The sequence below is a fragment of the Bos taurus genome, chromosome 5, assembly GCF_002263795.3.
Source record: "Bos taurus isolate L1 Dominette 01449 registration number 42190680 breed Hereford chromosome 5, ARS-UCD2.0, whole genome shotgun sequence".
Taxonomy (NCBI): Eukaryota; Metazoa; Chordata; class Mammalia; order Artiodactyla; family Bovidae; genus Bos; species Bos taurus.
This window is the reverse complement of record NC_037332.1, coordinates 62,918,186-62,939,320: the sequence shown is the minus strand read 5'-3', so window position 1 is coordinate 62,939,320 and position 21,135 is coordinate 62,918,186. Positions and strand designations below refer to the sequence as shown.

The 21,135-nt window shown below is 43.1% G+C and overlaps 1 protein-coding gene across 8 annotated transcripts in view; it reads left to right on the top strand.

Annotated features, from left to right (window-relative positions):
* ANKS1B (ankyrin repeat and sterile alpha motif domain containing 1B) overlaps nt 1-21,135 on the top strand; it is a 1,158,555-nt gene that overhangs the window by 1,107,747 nt on the left and 29,673 nt on the right. For all 8 annotated transcript variants that reach the window (XM_024992182.2, XM_024992180.2, XM_024992184.2 and 5 more), the window contains one exon: nt 8,859-8,996. In XM_024992182.2, coding sequence (XP_024847950.2) covers nt 8,859-8,996 — 138 coding nt within the window. The remainder of the gene's footprint in view (nt 1-8,858; nt 8,997-21,135) is intronic.

Genomic DNA, 21,135 nt, shown 5'->3' with positions numbered 1-21,135 from the left:
GGTGATCCCCATTGGTGAACACTGTTTGTTTTCTGGACTGCCTACCCAGTCCTCCCAGTTGGACCCACTCCATTCTGGGGAAAGGAAGCAGAAGTCATGAATCAGATGAATTTAAATGATGGAAATTTATGACCAGGGCACCTGGATTTAGATTCAGGGAAACATCCTGTAGCCAATGACTCTTGACTGTAATAAGCCTGACTATGTGAATCCCCAGATTCAATGGCTTTCACGCACTGAAAGCCTTCCCAGTTTGTTTTCTGTAATGAAGAAAACTGCTGTGTCAGTGGTCAGATAAGCCCAAGCTCCCCAAGTCTACTGAGGAGAACAACCTCCCAGTTTTAGAAGCAGTCCTGAAACCCAGGCAGAAAGCTGATAATGCAGCCTACTCAAGCTAGCCAATGATGTCCAGAGCACACTCAGAGTCAGATGCCTTAGGTGGATGATGGCTTCAACCTGGCAATATGTCATTGATAGTTACCATTCAGTTCAGTTCAGTCGCTCAGTCATGTCAAATGCCTTGCAACCCCAAAACCGCAGCACACCAGGCCTCCCTGTCCATTACCAACTCCTGGAGTCCACCCAAACCCGTGTCCATTGAGTCGGCGTTGCCATCCAACCATCTCATCCTCTGTCGTCCCCTTCTTCTCCTGCCCTCAATCTTTCCCAGCATCAGGATCTTTTCCAATGAGTAAGTTCAGTTACCATTCAGTTCAGTTAAGTCGCTCAGTCGTGTCCAACTCTTTGCGACCTCATGAATTGCAGCACGCCAGGCCTCCCTGTCCATCACCAACTCCCGGAGTTCACTCAGACTCACGTCCATCGAGTCAGTGATGCCATCCAGCCATCTCATCCTCTGTCATCCCCTTCTCCTCCTGCCCCCAATCCCTCCCAGCATCAGAGTCTTTTCCAATGAGTCAACTCTTCACATGAGGTGGCCAAAGTACTGGAGTTTCAGCTTCAGCATCATTCCCTCCAAAGAAATCCCAGGGCTGATCTCCTTCAGAATGGATTGGTTGGATCTCCTTGCAGTCCAAGGGACTCTCAAGAGTCTTCTCCAACACCACAGTTCAAAAGCATCAATTCTTCGGCGCTCAGCCTTCTTCACAGTCCAACTCTCACATCCATACATGACCACAGGGAAAACCATAGCCTTGACTAAATGAACCTTTGTTGGCAAAGTAATGTCTCTGCCTTTCAATATGCTATCTAGGTTGGTCATAACTTTCCTTCCAAGGAGTAAGCGTCTTCTAATTTCATGGCTGCAGTCACCATCTGCAGTGATTTTGGAGCCCCCAGAAATAAAGTCTGACACTGTTTCCACTGTTTCCCCATCTATCTCCCATGAAGTGATGGGACCGGATGCCATGATCTTCATTTTCTGAATGTTGAGCTTTAAGCCAACTTTTTCACTCTCCACTTTCACTTTCATCAAGAAGCTTTTGAGTTCCTCTTCACTTTCTGCCATAAGGGTGGTGTCATCTGCATATCTGAGGTGATTGATATTTCTGCCGGCAATCTTGATTCCAGCTTGTGTTTCTTCCAGTATAGCATTTCTCATGATGTACTCTGCATATAAGTTAAATAAGCAGGGTGATAATATACAGCCTTGACCTACTCCTTTTCCTATTTGGAACCAGTCTGTTGTTCCATGTCCAGTTCTAACTGTTGCTTCCTTACCTGCATACAGATTTCTCAAGAGGCAGATCAGGTGGTCTGGTATTCCCATCTCTTTCAGTATTTTCCACAGTTTATTGTGATCCACAAAGTCAAAGGCTTTGGCATAGTCAATAAAGCAGAAATAGATGTTTTTCTGGAACTCTCTTGGTTTTTCCATGATCCAGCAGATGTTGGCAATTTGATCTCTGGCTCCTCGGCCGTTTCTAAAACCAGCTTGAACATCAGGAAGTTCACGGTTCACGTATTGCTGAAGCCTGGCTTGGAGATTTTTGAGCATTACTTTACTAGCATGTGAGATGAGTGCAATTGTGCAGTAGTTTGAGCATTCTTTGGCATTGCCTTTCTTTGGGACTGGAATGAAAACTGACCTTTTCCAGTACTGTGGCCACTGCTGAGTTTTCCAAATTTGCTGGCATATTGAGTGCAGCACTTTCACAGCATCATCTTTCAGGATTTGAAATAGCTCAACTGGAATTCCATCACCTCCACTAGCTTTGTTCATAGTGATGCTTTCTAAGGCCCACTTGACTTCACATTCCAGGATGTCTGGCTCTAGGTGAGTGATCACACCATCGTGATTATCTGGGTCGTGAAGATTTTTTTTGTATAGTTACCATTATCAGATTACAGTTGTGGGGAGCCTGATCAGAAAAATCCCAATTGATTTGCTTTTTCATTTCTTAGAAGCAATTTTAGTCGCTTCCTTTAGCCCTAGGTTATAGTCAATTGGTCTTTAAAGTTTCAAAACTTTATGGAATTCTTAAGATACCATTGTTTTCACTGTATCTAAACTTCAAGAAAGTCTTTGGCATTTTTTTAACCTGGAGCAGTTGCCTCAACCCCATTTGCATTTGAAAATCATGAAAGGCAGTATATTTTCAGCATATGAGTTTAACAATCTCTTAGATTAACAATGTTATTAGCAGGCTTGGATTCTGACATTTTCTAAACAAGTTGTATTTGCCCTGAGACGTTTCCAGAGTCTTAAGACTGTCGTCCCATGAAGCTGGTGGCATGACTGAGTGCATCTATGATAATAGCATCCTCTCTAACGCTCTCTCCACCATCAGAGGAAGGAGGGAGCACTATTGGCTCTGTGGCCTTTACCTTATGGACACATTAGTGGCCGTAGATCTTGATCCTAGACTTTGAGAAGATGCTTCTGCTTTAGTCACCCGTACTTAGATGAGTTACTCATAGAGCTCTCCCCACTAAGGACTACCTGGACATCTAAGCACTGAAAGATATGCCAAAGATAATTGCATGAATAAAGACACTAGATGAAGAAAGCCCATGTGTCTTTCAAGTCCTCACAGTGTGGTCCTCAGCCTCTTCTCAAAATCCAGAGCAAAGGCAGATGCATATGTTGGTGGCAGGTGGAGCCAAACTCTGTATGACCTTTAAGATAATATGTTACATTCCAATTTCATATCTCTTTTTGGCAATCACAAAAGAAAACTGGTGAGTCTGGGTAATTTTAAAACTAGTTAAAAAGCACTTGGCTGGCTTTTTCAGGAATTTGGGGACATTGATTTCAACACTGGTGGCTACACAGGGTCCCCATCCCAGCATCCTAAGGTGTAGCTGATGTGCTTCAATCTGAGGGTGGATGGTGGGTGACTCAGGGCCGTGGCCTAGGAGTTAGTGTGTGAGAAACCAGAGCAGAGAGCTTGTGTTAGAAGGTAGGAAACAGTGAAGAGCTGCGCTGGTAGAGTTTGTCTGAGGACGGCTGAGAGACACTGCCAGCCAGGGCTGAAGGCCTGGTTTCAGGGGGTGTGGAGGAGCCACCGCTGAAGGGTTGTGCTCGGGTTGTGGTGTGAAGGGAGCTGTGCTCATCAGCAGTGTCTGCAGGGCATCGTGTATGCCACTTGGTCCTGTGCAAAGGCCAGCCTCTGGTTAATGCCCACAGCAGGCAAGGAGCAGGCTGATGCACTCCAGGTCCTGCTTCCAGTTTGCACCACAGGTTCCTCCCCTGGGAAGCATTGTCTACAGGGAGCCACTCTGACTTGAAGTGAAGGACTTGTGATTTGTAGACATCTAGGAAGACCTCACAATTTGAGGTGCTGTGACCACTAAGCCTGTACTGAGACACAAGCAGAAGTCACAGCTTATTGTTTATGTTTGATGTTTTCGTTGTTCTTGATTCTTAAACTGTTCCCTCCCGACCACCACATCTCTGTAACCCTGCCCTGGTCACATAGAGGGGGTGTTTGGACTTCTCCGGACATGAAGAGTAACCAAAGGCCTCAGACCCTTTTCCAAGTGACTGCCCTGCAGTGACACAACCAGCTGGTCACTGAGAAGGACTAAAACTTGACTTTCCCATTCCCTAACCTAATGCTTTTTTCTGTTACTTTTTTCTGTTTCCACAGCTCCTTCTACCAATTCGTTTGAAGTGCAATGGATGCTTAATTTACACTTCCATTCCTATTTGCTTGCATTTGACTAGGTAAAAGGTGAACCTTCCAGCAAAACACTTCTTTCCTTTTACTCTCATGAAGAAATAGCTGTGGCTGAGTTCATGGAGAAGGCTAGGTACCTGGTTATCAACTCATGAGTTTATTACCTACCAACATAGGAAACAAATTGAATAATTAAACTCTATTTGAAAAGGAAGAAGCGAAAATGACATTGAACTAAAAATGGGACTTGGAATAGATTTATACTAAAATGTTACAGATAAATCACACCAGCTTTCTGGTGCTCCGTAGCCCAAGGTAGCTCTAGCGTGGCTTTCCACCAAGAAGACTACAACTGCTTAGTTCCAAACCCGTCTTCAGATCAGCAGGGCCTTCTAAGAGGTGACACAGTCCCCACATCCAGCACTTGACCAAGATTGGGTTGCATTTTGCCTTCCTGCTCTGACCCCCTTCTCAGTCTTCCCATCCAGCTAAATTAGGAATAACTCAGTGCCTGGGTTTGTTTGTTTTGAATGTCAGCCTCAGGTGGGGCTTATGCTATTTTTTTAGGCATAGATTAATTTAGGACTTTTGCCTAAACAAGTTGTTTATAGCACATGCAGCCTCCATTCCATCCACAGCTGTGGTGTAGTCTGTAGGCCAGGACTATTCCTGAGTCTCAGAATCATCATACACATGGAGACCTGGCCTTGCCATTCTACAAAGGTGATGCAGTGATGGCAGCATTGAGCTCAGTGTCCCCACATGTAGGTTTGTGTGCCTGACACACAGTGAGGCTAAACACTCCCAGTGTCAGCGTGTGAAGCAGAGAGATGTGTATTGCAGGGCCAGGCAAGGAGAATGGGTGGCCCATGCCCATACCCAAACTCCCTGGAGGGTTTCAGCAAAGCATTTAAAAAAAATAAATAAAGAACCACCACACCTTTTTTTAGTTTTTTCAGCAGAGCATTTTTAAAGACCAAGTGAGGGACTGGTGTCCCCAGGTATGTGATCAGCTCATGCATAGTTCTCTTGACTGGTTGATGGTGATCAACCCTTAGGCGCCAGGTGGCCTGGTGGCTGTGCGCTCTTGATCATCAAGTAGTTCATTTCTTCCCAAGTGCTAGTACAAAAGAACTCGCCTGCTGATGCAGGAGACACAAGACATGTGGGTTCGATCCCTAGGTCAAAAAGATCCCCTGGAGAAAGGCAACCCACTCCAGTATTCTTGCCTGGAGAATCCCATGGACAAAGGAGCCTGTTGGGCTACAGTCCATGGGGTCGCAAAGAGTCCAACATGACTGAAGCAACTAAGCATGCATGCATGGTGGTGGTTTTTTAGCATCTGAAAAACTCAGGCATGAGCTACTATTATCTGGGTACTTCTGAGAGCATGTGGGAGCGGGGTCTGTCCTGAAAAGGCCTCACTCGGTTACATCAGCAGTGAGTCCTGCTCGGTTACATCAGTTGTGAGATCCCAGGTCCTGTCCACATTCCAGCACCACCAACCTATCAGGAAGTTCTGTTCAAGATACCTCCCCAGCCAGTCCCTCAGTATGAATTCATTTATAAGCATATTTTTCAACTGCCAATTAGGATGATTAAAGGCCAGTAACATGAGCTATTAACTGATTATAGAACATTTTTATTAGCCTGCCTTTCCTCTGGTTTAGACCATGAGAACAGAGGAATAAAAGTTTCAGCAGTAGGTGAAGAGGCTGATTTTGGAACATGGAGCAGCATGGAGGAGGGCAGGGCCTCAGAGTTAAGAGACAGTCCTGGGCTCCTGGGGATGAGAGAAGTGAGGGAGTGGAGGGCAGGAGTGGTTGTGGGGATGGGTTTCAGAAAATTGGGAGGGAAAGTCAAGAAAGAGGAAAAGTGTCTTAGTGCTGTAATAAATTACCATAGATGGGGTTGCTTAAACCACAAATATTTATTTCTCACAATTTCAGAGGCTGGAAAGTCCAAAATTAAGTCAGCAACAGATACAGTATCTGATGAAAGCCTCCATTTGCTGCTTCATAAACAGCCATCTTCCTGCTGTGTCCTCATGGCAGAGAGGGCCAGTTGGCTCTCTTGACTGTTTTGGGGTGGGGTTTTTTTTTTTTTTGCAATTTTTTTAAGCCAACTTAGATTTATTTATTTATTTTTATTAAATGTTTTATTTTGTATTGGAGTATAGCTGATGAACTGTGTTGTGATAGTTTCAGGTGGACAGCAAAGGGACTCAGCCATACATTCACATGTATCCATTCTCCCCCAAACTCCTCTCCCATCCAGGCTGCCACATAACATTGAGCAGAGTTCCCTAGAGAATGAACTTATGATTTCTGGGGGAAAAGATGGGGAGGAGGGATAGTTAGGAAGTTTGGGATGAACAGGTACATACTGCTATATTTGAAATGAATAACCAAGGACCTACTGGCTCCTCGTCTTGTAAAAGCACTAATCACCTTCACGAGAGCTCCACCCTCTTGACCTAATCACATCCCAAAGGCCCACCTCTAAGCACCATCACACTGGGAGCTAGGATTTCAAGATACAAACTTGGGGAGGACAGACACACGAAGCTCAGAATTAAGAGAGAGCTCAAGAGATAAAGCTTGATCTACTTTACAAGTTTTCCCTGGGCCAGAGGGCTGTCATACATCATTGAAAATCAAGAGTGACATCTTATGAACTGGCAAGATTCAGGGTATTCAGTGCAATAAAAGTCACAGGGCACTTTTCACTGTAACACTTTCCTGAGAAGTTAATCTACCTTTTTTGTTGTTGTTCAGTCATGTCTGACTCTTTGCAACCCCATCAACTACAGCACGCCAGGCTTCCTTGTCCTTCGCTATCTCTCGGAGTTTGCTCAGACTCATGTCCGTTGAGTTGATGATGTCATCCAACCATCTCATCCTTTGTGGCCCCCTTCCTCTTTTGCCCTCAATCTTTCCCAGCATCGAGGTATTTTCCAGTGAGTCAGCTCTTCGCATCAGGTAGCCAAAGTATTGGAGCCTCAGCATCAGTCCTTCCAATGAATCTACCTTATGCTAGTTAAAAATCTCAAGAACACAACACACCAATTAAGTTGGAGCCAATGCTCTATTTCCAGTAAGAGTGGATCCTGGATGATGAGACTGCATCCACACAGACTTGCCGAAAGAACTCGCAGCCCCCAATTAAAATGACGGAAACAAAGTAAATCAAATGACGGTGGAGGCCCAGAGCACCTGCTAACACTGTACCTATAAAGATCACGCAGCTCTTATTAATTTTAAATTTAAGATTTCACAAGTTCCTAATTTAGTTTTCTTCTTGAAGAAATGCTGTCTGGATGTCAGAAGAGGCTCTGGACCTTCTATCTTGAAATTCTATCCTGCAAGAGGATGTTACTTGTTTATGCGATTCTGACTCCAGTTTATTTTTGACAGTGCTACATGTAGTATCAACATAAGGGACCACTGTGAAGAATGTCTTAATTTAATTTTCTTTCATGTGTTAATTCTGTAATTGCTTCCTAACCACACAGCTCAGCAGAGTGAGGGGCATGAAAAACTTGCTCGGGGCGCTGGCAGGGAAGGGCATTTTGTAAGCATTTTTAGATATTGATGGGTGTACCCGGAGCATTATATGTGCTTGGGTTATTTAAGACTCTGCAATTACAAAGTAATTAGGGTAATCATTAAAGGTTTTAGATCTATGACAACTGCAGAAATCATAAATGAGATATTATGAGATTATAAATGGGATATTATGAGATTAAGAAATGATTGCACGATTATGTGAAATATTTTCCTTCTTAAATTCATCAATATATCAAAAGAAGTATCTGGCAGGGTTTGCAGCCCAGTGGTTTCTCCTTGATTATTTTGTGCTTCAGGGTAATTGTACCTAAACGTTTCCTCGGGCACTTTCCCATTATTGGGAATGAGGTTGGGATGAGGAGGCTGGCAAGGAGAGGCCATGAAAAAATTGCTAGTGAGAAGAAAAATGAAATGGTGTTGAACCAGTGAGAGAGAGGCTGGGGGTGAGAAGCATTGCATTGTATTTGAGAGAGCCTGAGCTCTGCGGTCCGATAAACCGCAGATTGTGGGCTCAGCTCCACCACCTGCCCTGCGTTAAGGCACTTACACTGTCTGAGGACCAGTTTCCACCTGTGAGCTGCTGAGGCTAACCTCCAGCGCCCACTCGCCCACTCGTAATTACAACACGGCGGGAATAGTTAGCAAAGTGTTGTCATCCACAGGGCCCTGCGTCAAGCCTGCGGTGCGCTGTTTCCCTCCTCCCACCCCTGCACCCTCGTCTCTGCAGAGTTGTCAAGAGAGAGTGCTTTGACTTGCCCTCCCCAACCTGCCTGGCTCTGGGGAGCTCTGGCCGGCACAGGACAACAGTAAGGGATGGTGAGGGCTCAGGTTCCTGGGGAAGCAGAACAGGGCAGGGGGGCTTTTCCAGGAAGAGCTGGCAGGAGGCAGCGCTGACTCTCCCAGTGTACGTGGGGGATGGAAACAGTAAAATCCTTAACAATAATTATTTTTTTTAAAGTGTCTACACGGCGCCAGGCAAGAACTGCTGCTCCGGGTTCAGACTATTTTAGGTTGTTTTTCATTAAACGAAAATATTCCTTCCAGACCTGGTGTACCTTTGCCCACAGAGAGTGGGTCATTTTGAATGTTGCTGGTCTAGAACATTCTAGGAAAAGGGACAGCAGCTGCTTCCCAGGTCGTTTGCCTTGGTTCTAAAATAGGCTGGTTTGCAGAGGAAAACAGTGGTCATTTATGTCATTTCTTCCAGAACATAATTGCTGAGCATGAGATTCGTAACATCTCCTGTGCTGCCCAGGACCCGGAAGACCTCTCGACGTTCGCTTATATCACTAAGGACTTGAAGTCCAATCACCACTACTGTCACGTGTTCACGGCCTTTGATGTGGTGAGTACCCATCCTCTTTAGACTGACTCAAGATTTCTGTGAATGTACCTGGAATTTATTGAAAGCAGTGTAGATGCTTGGTTTGTTTGAGTTTTGTTTTTTTTTGCTGTACTGGGTCTTCATTGCTACATGCGGGCTTTCTCAAGTTGTGGCACGCAGGGGGCTGCCCTCTGTTGAGCTTCTTACTGCAGTGGCTTCTCTTGCTGTACAGAACATGGGTGTTAGGTGCAGGCTTCAGTGGTTGTGGCGTATAACACAGGCTTGGTTACTCCTCAACATGTGGGATCTTCCTGGCTCCGAGATCAAACCTGTGTCCCCTGCACTGGGAGGCAGATTCTTAACAACTGGACCACCAGGAAGTCCAAATGCTTGGTTTTTGTTTGTTTGTTTGTTTTACCAAATATTAAGGTATTTGTGGTATAAGATGTTTTGCAGACTTCGGCTTTTCTGAGCTTTTTCTATATTTTCACTCATCCATTAAATTTCAAACTCCATTTCTATTCAGTATCTGAACTGCCATTGATCAACTACTAACTTCACTTTTTAAATTTAATGAATTCCTTTCTTTGGTACCAAAATACAGTAAATGTCTTTCAGCTTTTGTTCCTTCACTATATCTGTTGGTTTCTTGGGGAGCCATTTCTAAATAGTAGGACATAGTAATCTAGGTTTGTTTGGAAGAAATATAAATTTTAGTGCCTCATACAATACTTATGGTTTTCTATATTGAATAGTAATTAAATTAGACATCTACAAATAGTAATTGGGAACAGTGAGGTTTGGTCTATTTAACTATGACCCATATTCAGAAATTAGTCTTGTAATGATGTCCTTATGGTGTTATACCACCTATAATCCTGTTTGTCATTGTCTTAAAACTAACCCATATGCAATATTTGTTTTTCTCTTTCTGACTTATTTTGTACGACAGACTCTAGGTCCATTCATGTCACTACAAATGACCCAATTTCATTTCTTTTTATCGCTAACATTCCATTGTATACATATACTACATCTTCTTTATCCATTCATCTGTCAATAAACATCTAGGCTGCTTCTATGTCATAACTATTGTAAATAGTGCTGCAGTGATCATTGAGTTACATGTGTCTTTTTGAATTATGGTTTTCTCAGGATATATGCCCAAGAGTGGGATTGCTAGGTCATATGGTAGTTCTAGAACCTCCAACCAGTTCTCCATAGTGGCTGTATCAATTTACATTCCCACCAACAGTGCAAGAGGGTTCCCTTTTCTCCACACCCTCTCCAGCATCTATTGTTTGTAGATTTCTTGAGAGTGGCCATTTTAATTGGTGTGGGGTGATATGTCATTGTACTTTTGATTTGCATTTCTCTGATAATGAGTGATGGTGAGTGTATTTTCATTTGTTTGTTAGCTATCTGTATGTCTTCTTTGGGGAAATGTCTCTATATCTTCTGCCTATTTTTTGATTGGGTTTGTATTTTTTTGATATTGAGCTGCATGAGCTGCTTGTATATTTTGAAGAGTCTTTTTCAGATACAGGTGGTCGGTGTTAACAGTTAAGGACTGCAAAGCCAAGCCCTTACAGTATCCCTGGATGCATTTGTTCCCATGGGATCGAAATTGTTGATTAAAGCCATGTCCGCATTAGGTTTCTGGTGCCTTTAGACATAACTTGCCATTCTTATGAGATGCAGTTGTTTCTTTAAACAACAGAATTTATCTTTCTATCCATACCTTTTGGTTTTCCTGATACACCCTTCTCTGGGAGAGTTGCCTTGGTGTCATAGAAAGGACAAGCTGCTCAGAGTTCACATTCCAACTCGCTGCCTGCTCCCTGATGTTAGATGAGGAGCAGGACTCGGAGTCCCGATTTCCTTTGTCTACAGAACAGGTGCAGGGATGTGTCCCTCACAGGTTTTCATTGGGACTGAAATGAAGGAACGTATGTAGAGGCTCATGAACAATGTGTCATGGTCAGCACCACCTCTGTCTCTCTCCTTCCCTTCTGACCTCACAATTCACTCTGGCCTTTTCCTGCTAAAAGACATAAGGTAGATTTTTCAGAAGTATATTTATAGTCCCACGTTTTCCCACTGCCCTTGCAAAAGAACTGAAAAAAACTAGAATAAATAAACAGAAGCAGTAGAAAGCAAGCATAGACTCTGTAGGCCTTCTCTTGGTCTATTGCTTCTATATAGTGTTTTCATTGAGTGTCAGCATTAATATTCCAGTATTGTCAGGATGAATTCCAGCCTTCCCTTGGGAATTGCAGTGTTTCTTTCTAAATTGGTTTTAGAGTAATATATAATTTGCCTCCATAAGAGTATCTAAAACAGTGTTCTCTATTCAAACTAAAAATGATACCCATGGGCCATCTGGCCCCTTAAGTTTTTCAGCTGGTGTATATGTGACGCCAGAATTCTGAGGCGAAATATAGGGGAAAAATAGTCAACTGTTTGGTTTTAAGACCAACACAATGTCCCTGGTACATTTTGAAAACATGTGGAGAATTGCTTCACCTTTTATCTTTTCATCCAGATATTTGATTTAATGTAGACATTCACTAGCTTAGGAGTCTGGTATCAGCTCCAAAGGATTTTCATCTTACGCCATGAATCCACCATTTTAATTCTCTCTAGGTGAACAGTTTGTCTAACTTCAAAAACAGTCACAAAGGCCACCAGTCCTGACCTGGGCCTTTGAGCAATTTTGAGATGCACCAAGCTTTGTTTGCACTGAAGAAAAAAAAAAAAAGCCTCTTTGAGCATGGATTTCGTGTCTTTATGTAGGGCAGTTCAATATTCAGCCCATTCTTGAAGCATTAACATTCTTTTGATATGAATCAGTCCCCCTGGCTGCCCAAATGGCAAAAGAATACCTCCAGTATCCATTTAGTCTTTCAGCTGATGTGTTTTGAGTATATATTTGCTTACTTTTTATTGGAGTATAATTCCTTTACAGTGGTGTGTTCCTGCTGTACAGCAGCATGGAGCAGCTATGTGTGTATATATATCCCCTCCCTCTCAAATCTCCCTCCCACCCCCACCCCCATCTAGGTTACATAGCGCACCAAGCTGAGCTCCCGCTACACAGCAGCTTCCCACCAGCTCTCTACTTTACACATGGTAGTGTACATATGTCAGTGCAGCTCTCTCAATTCATCCCACCTTCTTCTTCCCCCATCTCCCTGCCATGACATACACATTTTTAATTGCAGTTATTACTACTTTCACTTTGTAGATCTCTTATGAGTCATAGGAAGTTTTTCTGAATATCTCCTATTATCAAGAAAATTCAGTGATAGGAGAACTTCCAGTTTACAGAGAGTTGGATTTGAAATTCAGAACATTTTTCGCATCGAAATCCTGTGGTCTTAGAAGGGAAGCTCAAGCCCCACTACGAAAGCAAGCATGTGAATCTAACATAGTTATTTACTCTGAGACACTGCAGAGCCCTCAGTAGGCTCAGACACCAGGAGGGGGAGTGCTCTGTGTTTTCCAGGGTCATTTGGCCGTGGGAGCCTCTTGCCAGGAAAGCTCCTCATGGGCCTGGCATTCTGCAGAACACACTTCAGAAAATGCTACGCTTTATCTTCTCTAAGCTTGTTCTCATTCCTAAGAATCTATTAGGTTGGTACAAAAGTAATTGCAGTTTTGGACTGCAATTTTTAAATTTTGTACCATGAATTTTAAATCATTATAACTAGGCTCCAACACATCTTTATTAATCAAAATAGGAACCATTACAATCAACACATTTTTGCCAAAAAGAAATGTTTGTTTATTCCTGTAGCATGCTTCAGGATTCTACAAACTCTTGGAAAGCATTTTCTGCATCCTGCTGCTTGTGGAAGCACTTTTCCTGCAGAAAATTGTCGAGCTGCTTGAAAATGTGGAGGTCAGTTGGTGAGAGGTCAGGAGAAGGAAATGGCAACCCACTCCAGTGTTCTTGCCTGGAGAATCCCAGGGACGGGGGAGCCTGGTGGGCTGCCATCTGTGGGGTCACACGGAGTCAGACATGACTGAAGTGACTTAGCAGCAACAGCAGGTGAATATGGCAAATGAGGCAAAACTTTGTAGCCCAATTCATTCAACTTTTGAAGTGTTGGTTGTTCAACGTGCGATCAGGTGGTGGTATGGAGAAGGCAACAGAATGGGCCCATTCTGTTGACCAGTGCTGGCTGAGGCGTTGCGGTTTTCAGTGCATCTCATCAATTTGCTGAGCATACTTCTCAGATACAATGGTTTCACCAGGATTCAGAAAGCTGTAGTGGATCAAATGGGAAGCAGACCACCAGTGATCATGACCTTTTCTTGGTGCAAGTTTGGCTTTGGGAAGTGCTTTGGAGCTTCTTCTCAGTCCAATCACTGAGCTGGTCATTGCTGGTTGTCATATAAAATTCACTTGTCGCACGTCACAATCCGATCGAGAAATGGTTCATTGTTGTTGCATAGAATAAGAGAAGATAACACTTCAAAATAACAATTTTTAAATTTTTAGTCAGCTGTGAGGCACCCACTTATTGAGCTTTTTCACCTTTACAGTTTGCTTCAAATGCCAAACAACCACAGAAAGGTCAACATTGAGTTCTTGGGCAACTTTTCACGTAGTTGTAAGAGGATCAGCTTCAATGATCCTCTCAATTGGTCATTGTTAACTTCCGATGGTCAGCCACTGTACTCCTCATCCTCAAGGCTCTCGTCTCCTTTGCAAAACTTCTTGAACAACCACTGCACTCTACATTCATTAGCAGTTTCTGGGCCAGATGCATTGTTGATGTTTTGAGTTGTCTCTGATGCTTTATGACCATTTTGAACTCGAATAAAAAATCACTCATCTTTGCTTTTTGTCTAACATTATTTCTGTTGTCTAAAAGAAATATAAATTAAACCACAAGTAATATCTCATTAGCAAAAAATCATAAAGTGAGACATGCACATTAAAATGATGTATAGCAGAACCACATTTATTTAAGAATGTATTTCAATATCAAACGACAAAGTTCAACACTTGTAAAACTGAAATTACTTTTGCCCCAACCTAATACACTAAATTCAGCTTGTGGTATTTTCAGTTTTAAATGACAGGTAGATGAAAATTAAAAAAAGACTAGATCAGAAGTGGAATTAGTGTTCCCAAGAAAAGCCAGTGTGTATTATACTTCATTGGGCTTCCCTGGTGGCTGAGATGGTAAAGAATCTGCCTCCAATGCAGGAGACCTGGGTTCGATCCCTGGGTTGGGAAGATCCCCTGGAGGAGGGCATGGCAACCCATTCCAGTATTCTTGCGTGGAGAATCCCCATGGACAGAGGAACCTGGTGGGCTGCAGTCCATGGGGTCGCAAAGAGTCAGACACAACTGAACGACTAAGTGCACAGCATACACACCCATTATACCTATCAGCAAACCCCGACTTACTCTGCATTCTAGACTCACTATGGTGGCAGCTGATTCCTAGTCACCTCTCTAATGGGACATGCCTCATCCACTTCTGAACAAGAAGCTGCCCAACCTCCACCTTCCAGGCAGTGAAAACTTGAGGGAAGAGAATAGGCCTAGGTAGGGGAAAAAATGTGTGTTGTGAGTCTAGGAGTGTAGTTTCCTGCAGTTCAGAAGACCCAGGTTCTACCCTTGGTTTGGGAAGATCTCCTGGAGAAGGAAATGGACACTCCAGTATTCTTGCCTGGAGAATTCCATGGACCAGAGGAGCCTGGCGGGCTGAATTCGGTCCATGGGGTCACAAAGAGTCGGACACAACTGAGTGGCTAACACTTTCATGAGTCTAGGAGTTTTGAGACTTAAAACAACAAATTCAGCTTTTTTCTCCTCCACTCTTCTTTTTGAAAGATTTATTTATTCTCTTTGTGGCTGTGCTGGTGTTCACTGCAGCGCATGGGCTTTCTCTAGTTGCAGTGAGTAGGGGCTGCTCTTCATTGTGGTGAGCTGGCTTCTCACTGCAGTGCCTTCTCTTGTTGCGGAGCACAGGCTCTAGGTGCAGGAGCTTCAATAGTTGTGGTTCTCGGGTCCAGAGCACTGGCTCAGTAGTTACGGCACACGGGCTTAGCTTCTCCTTGGAATGTGGAATCTTCTGGTCTGGGGATCAAACCCAAGTCTCCTGCATTGGCAGGCGGATTCTTAACCAGTGGACCACCAGGGAAGCCCCTCTCCTCCACCCTTATCTCCAGTGAGTGAAGGGGAATACCATGCTGTTGGGCTGACAAGAGGGAGAATGGGTTGTTTCTGGGGCCACTAGATCCCAAGGCTGCAGTGATTGTCCTTAAAAGCCACCAAAAGAAACAGATAGATAGAAGTAAGATCACTTGGAAACTGTCATCTTCTATATATTATTCACTCAGTCTAGACATCTAGGTCATAGAATGGAGACAGGTAGATCAGAAAGATTTTGATGCATTTTTTGTGAAACTGTCAGATTTATTTTAGAAATCTGGGAGGGATCTCATTCAATAGTTCTATAGTATGAAATGTTTATTTTGTTTTAATAGCATTAAAAGCCATGACCACCACTAAACCATAGCTAATTCTCACCTCTCTATAAAGAACATGTTTGCAGTCTTTGGGATTTTTAACCATGCTCATTTTTCTCTTACTTGCAACTCCCAAATTCTATAATCTTCAGTGTGTGAAGCTTAGACTAGTTCTGCAATATGTAGGGAACATCAAAGTCTTGATGCCTGTGGGTGGTGTGTGGGGGAGACGAGGATCCCTCTTTCCTGTGCTTTCTTGGTTGCATGTGGGCCATTAAAGGATCCAACCTGGAAGAAGAGAGATGACAGAATGCAGGAAATTGTGGTCAGCAGGCTGGGGGACAGCATTCTATAGTCCTCTTCCATCACTAAGTATCAGCAAACTTAAGTGCAGGGGAAGAACACCACCAGAGTCAACCACACTGTGACCAGTTTAATGAAAGTGAGATTCCTGAGCCCTTTCTTTTTCTCCAGTTTAATTAAGATACAGTTGGCATATAACACTGTATGAGTTTTAGGTATGCAGCATAAGGATTTGATATACATGCTGCACAGTAAGTTCAGTTAACATCCATCATACTTACACATTGGCTTTTGTGCGTATGTGTGATAAGAACTTCAGGATCTGTTCTGTCAATAACTTTCAAATGTACAATATAGGCAAACCTCAAAGACACTGCAAGTTTGGTTTTCCAGATCACCGCAATGAATCAAATATCACAAGAAAGAAAGTCGCATGAATTTTTTGATTCCCCAGTGCATATAAAAATTATGTGTACCGTGTCCTGTAGCCTGTTAAGTGTGCAGTAGCATCATGTCTAAAAAACAATGTGTGTGTGCTAAGTCCCTTCAGTCATATCCAACTCTTTGCGACCCCATGGACTGTGGCCCACCAGGCTCCTCTGTCCATGGGATTCTTCAGGCAGGAATACTGGGGTGGGATGTCATGTCCTTCTGCAGGGGATCTTCCCGACCCAGGGATTGAACCTGTGTCTCTTAGATCTCCAGCTTTGGCAGGCGGGTTCTTTACCACTAGTGCTGCCTCTGGTGCTAATTTAAAAATGCTTTATTGCTAAAATATGCTAACCATCATCTGAGCCTTCAGCATGTTGTAATCTTTTTTCAGTGGTAACAGAAGATCTGATCACAGTTCGGCATAACAAATATAATAATAATGAGAAAGTTTGAAATATTATGAGAATTAAAAAAATGGGACACAGAAACATGAAGTGAGCAAAGGCTATTGGAAAAATTGTCAATAGATTTGCTAAGTACAGGGTTCCACAAACCTTCAATTAAAAAAAAGAACAATATCATCAAAAAACAATAAAACGAGGCATGCCTATATGGTACTGTTAACTATAGTCACCTTGCTATACCTGTGCACTCGGGGACTTACTCATCTCACAACTGAAAGTTTTTACCCTTTGACCATTTTCACCTATGTTTCCATTTCTTAAACTCGGAGTTGCTTTCCATTGAGGAGTGTGGGGTTCCTAGTGGAAAGTACCTGTGGCTTATGTTGCAGAGATTGTCCCACAAAGTGGGAATTCACTGTTGCAAGAGAACTTCTATTATTGATGTTAGCTGACCTCTGACGATGGAATTAATATTGTAATTAGAGTTAGATGGTCTCTTTCATTCTGTTTCTCATTTTCTCCACTTGAAAATGACCCTCAGGTACTTGACTGTGATACTATGAACATAAATGGCAGTATCGTCATCGTCATTTAGTCACTCAGTCATGTCTGACTCTGTGACCCCATGGACTGTAGCCCACCAGGCTCCTCTGTCCATGCGATTTTCCAGGCAAGAACACTGGAGTGGCAGTATAAGAAAATGTTAAAGTGCATGGAGCCCTTAAGATGGGACTGTAACACGTTCCCTGGCAAGTCTCCCACTTACAAAGTAGCAACCTACTCTTAAGTAGAAACTTTTCCCTGGCACAGCCCCTAAAATTCACCAACAGTTCTGTGGCAGTAGAGAGCCTGCTCCCAAGATCAATGATTGAATAAAAATGGCAGCGCTCCCGGCCTTACGGCCCTTACATACCACCACCTTACCCCACCCCCACCCCCTGCCACCACCAAAAAAAAAGATTAAATTAATAGATTGCATTTATCAGTACATCCTGTCCATTGGCATAAATCGTTGAGAATTAAGCAAGCCAAAAAATATTAAGAAAATAAGTCACTTTTTCTCTTATTCCTATTTTGTTGGGGAGGGGGGGGGAAGGGGATGGCTCAGGTGGTAAAGAATCTGCCTGCAATGCAGGAGACTTGGGTTTTATCCCTGGGTCAGGAGGATCCCCTGGAGGAGGGCATGGCAACCCACTCTAGTATTCTTGCCTGGAGAATCCCATGGACAGAGGAGCCTGGTAGTCTACAGTCTCATGGGGTCACAAAGAGCTGGACACAACTGAGTAACTAACACTTTCACTTTCAAGGGGTTTGATGTTATCAGAACCTTAAATCAATCCCAATTTATGTTAAGTTAGAAAGTAGGCATTCTGATTTTTTTTTTCTCACAGATTGTTTTACAGCATTCATACATGTATTTGTTATAACTCCTCCTGTGTAACTGAAAATCAAATGTCATGTCTAGGGTTGAGGTCTTTAGAATCAGTCTGGCTTTTTTATTTATTTATTTTTAACGGAGGATAATTGCTTTACAGTGTTGTGTGGGTTTCTGCCATACGCCGACATGAATCAGCCATAGGTATACATACATTCCCTCCCTCCTGAACCTCCCTCCCATCTACAACCGCATCCCACCTCTGTAGATTGTCGCAGAGACACAACTTCCCATTAGCTAAGTATTTTATATATGGTAATGTAGGAACCTGGAATGTCAGGTCCATGAATCAAGGCAAATTGGAAGTGGTCAAACAAGAGATGGCAAGAGTGAATGTCGACATTCTAGGAATCGACAACTCAAATGGTCTGCAATGGGTGAATTTAACTCAGATGACCATTATATCTACTACTGCGGGCAGGAATCCCTCAGAAGAAATGGAGTAGCCATCATGGTCAACAAGAGTCCGAAATGCAGTACTTGGATGCAATCTCAAAAACGACAGAATGATCTCTGTTCATTTCCAAGGCAAACCATTCAGTATCACAGTAATCCAAGTCTATGCCCCAACCAGTAATGCTGAAGAAGCTGAAGTTGAACTGTTCTATGAAGACCTACAAGACCTTTTAGAACTAACACCCAAAAAAGATGTCCTTTTCATTATAGGGGACTGGAATGCAAAAGTAGGAAGTCAAGAAACACCTGGAGTAACAGGCAAATTTGGCCTTGGAATACGGAATGAAGCAGGGCAAAGACTAATAGAGTTTTGCCAAGAAAATGCACTGGTCATAACAAACACCGTTTTCCAACAACACAAGCAAAGACTCTACACATGGACATCACCAGATGGTCAATATCAAAATCAGATTGATTATATTCTTTGCAGCCAAAGATGGAGAAGCTCTATACAGTCAGCAAAAACAAGAGCAGGAGCTGACTGTGGCTCAGATCATGAACTCCTTATTGCCAAATTCAGACTGAAATTGAAGAAAGTAGGGAAAATCACTAGACCATTCAGGTATGACCTAAATCAAATCCCTTATGATTATACAGTGGAAGTGAGAAATAGATTTAAGGGCCTAGATCTGATAGAGTACCTGATGAACTATGGAATGAGGTTCGTGACATTGTACAGGAGACAGGGATCAAGACCATCCCCATAGAAAGGAAATGCAAAAAAGCAAAATGGCTGTCTGGGGAGGCCTTACAAATAGCTGTGAAAAGAAGAGAAGCAAAAAGCAAAGGAGAAAAGGAAAGATATAAGCATCTGAATGCAGAGTTCCAAAGAATAGCAAGAAGAGATAAGAAAGTCTTCTTCAGCGATCAATGCAAAGAAATAGAGGAAAACAACAGAATGGGAAAGACTAGAGATCTCTTCAAGAAAATTAGAGATACCAAGGGAACATTTCATGCAAAGATGGGCTCGATAAAGGACAGAACTGGTATGGACCTAACAGAAGCAGAAGATGTTAAGAAGAGATGGCAAGAATACACAGAAGAACTGTACAAAAAAGATCTTCATGACCCAGATAATCATGATGGTGTGATCACTGACCTAGAGCCAGACATCCTGGAATGTGAAGTCAAGTGGACCTTAGAAAGCATCACTACGAACAAAGCTAATGGAGGTGATGGAATTCCAGTGGAGCTATTTCAAATCCTGAAAGATGATGCTATGAAAGTGCTGCACTCAATATGCCAGCAAATTTGGAAAACTCAGCAGTGGCCACAGGACTGGAAAAGGCCAGTTTTCATTCCAATCCCAAAGAAAGGCAATGCCAAAGAATGCTCAAACTACTGCACAATTGCACTCATCTCACACGCTAGTAAAGTAATGCTCAGAATTCTCCAAGCCAGGCTTCAGCAATATGTGAATCGTGAACTTGAATGTTCAAGCTGGTTTTAGAAAAGGCAGAGGAACCAGAGATCAAATTGCCAATATCCGCTGGATCATGGAAAAAGCAAGAGAGTTCCAGAAAAACATCTATTTCTGCTTTATTGACTATGCCAAAGCCTTTGACTGTGTGGATCACAATAAACTGTGGAAAATTCTGAAAGAGATGGGAATACCAGACCACCTGATCTGCCTCTTGAGAAATTTGTATGCAGGTCAGGAAGCAACAGTTAGAACTGGACATGGAACAACAGACTGGTTGCAAATAGGAAAAGGAGGAGGTCAAGGCTGTATATTATCACCCTGTTTATTTAACTTATATGCAGAGTACATCATGAGAAACGCTGGGCTGGAAGAAGCACAAGCTGGAATCAAGATTGCCGGCAGAAGTATCAATCACCTCAGATATGCAGATGACACCACCCTTATGGCAGAAAGTGAAGAGGAACTCAAAAGCCTCTTGATGAAAGTGAAAGAGGAGAGTGAAAAAGTTGGCTTAAAGTTCAACATTCAGAAAATGAAGATCATGGCATCCGGTCCCATCACTTCATGGGAAATAGATGGGGAAACAGTGGAAACAGTGTCAGACTTTATTTTTCTGGGCTCCAAAATCGCTGCAGATGGTGACTTCAGCCATGAAATTAAAAGATGTTTACTCCTTGGAAGGAAAGTTATGACCAACCTAGATAGCATATTCAAAAGCAGAGACATTACTTTGCCAACAAAGGTTCGTCTAGTCAAGGCTATGGTTTTTCCTGTGGTCATGTATGGATGTGAGAGTTGGACTGTGAAGAAGGCTGAGTGCCGAAGAATGGATGCTTTTGAACTGTGGTGTTGGAGAAGACTCCTGAGAGTCCCTTGGACTGCAAGGAGATCCAACCAGTCCATTCTGAAGGAGATCAGCCCTGGGATTTCTTTGGAAGGCATGATGCTAAAGCTAAATTCCAGTACTTTGGCCACCTCATGGAAAGAGTTGACTCATTGGAAAAGACTCTGATGCTGGGAGGGATTGGGGGCAGGAGGAGAAGGGGATGGCAGAGGATGAGATGGCTGGATGGCATCACTGACTGGATGGACGTGAGTCTGGGTGAACTCCAGGAGTTGGTGATGGACAGGGAGGCCTGGTGTGCTGCGATTCATGGGGTCGCAGAGTTGGACACGACTGAGCGACAGAACTGAACTGAATGTATCTCAGTGCTA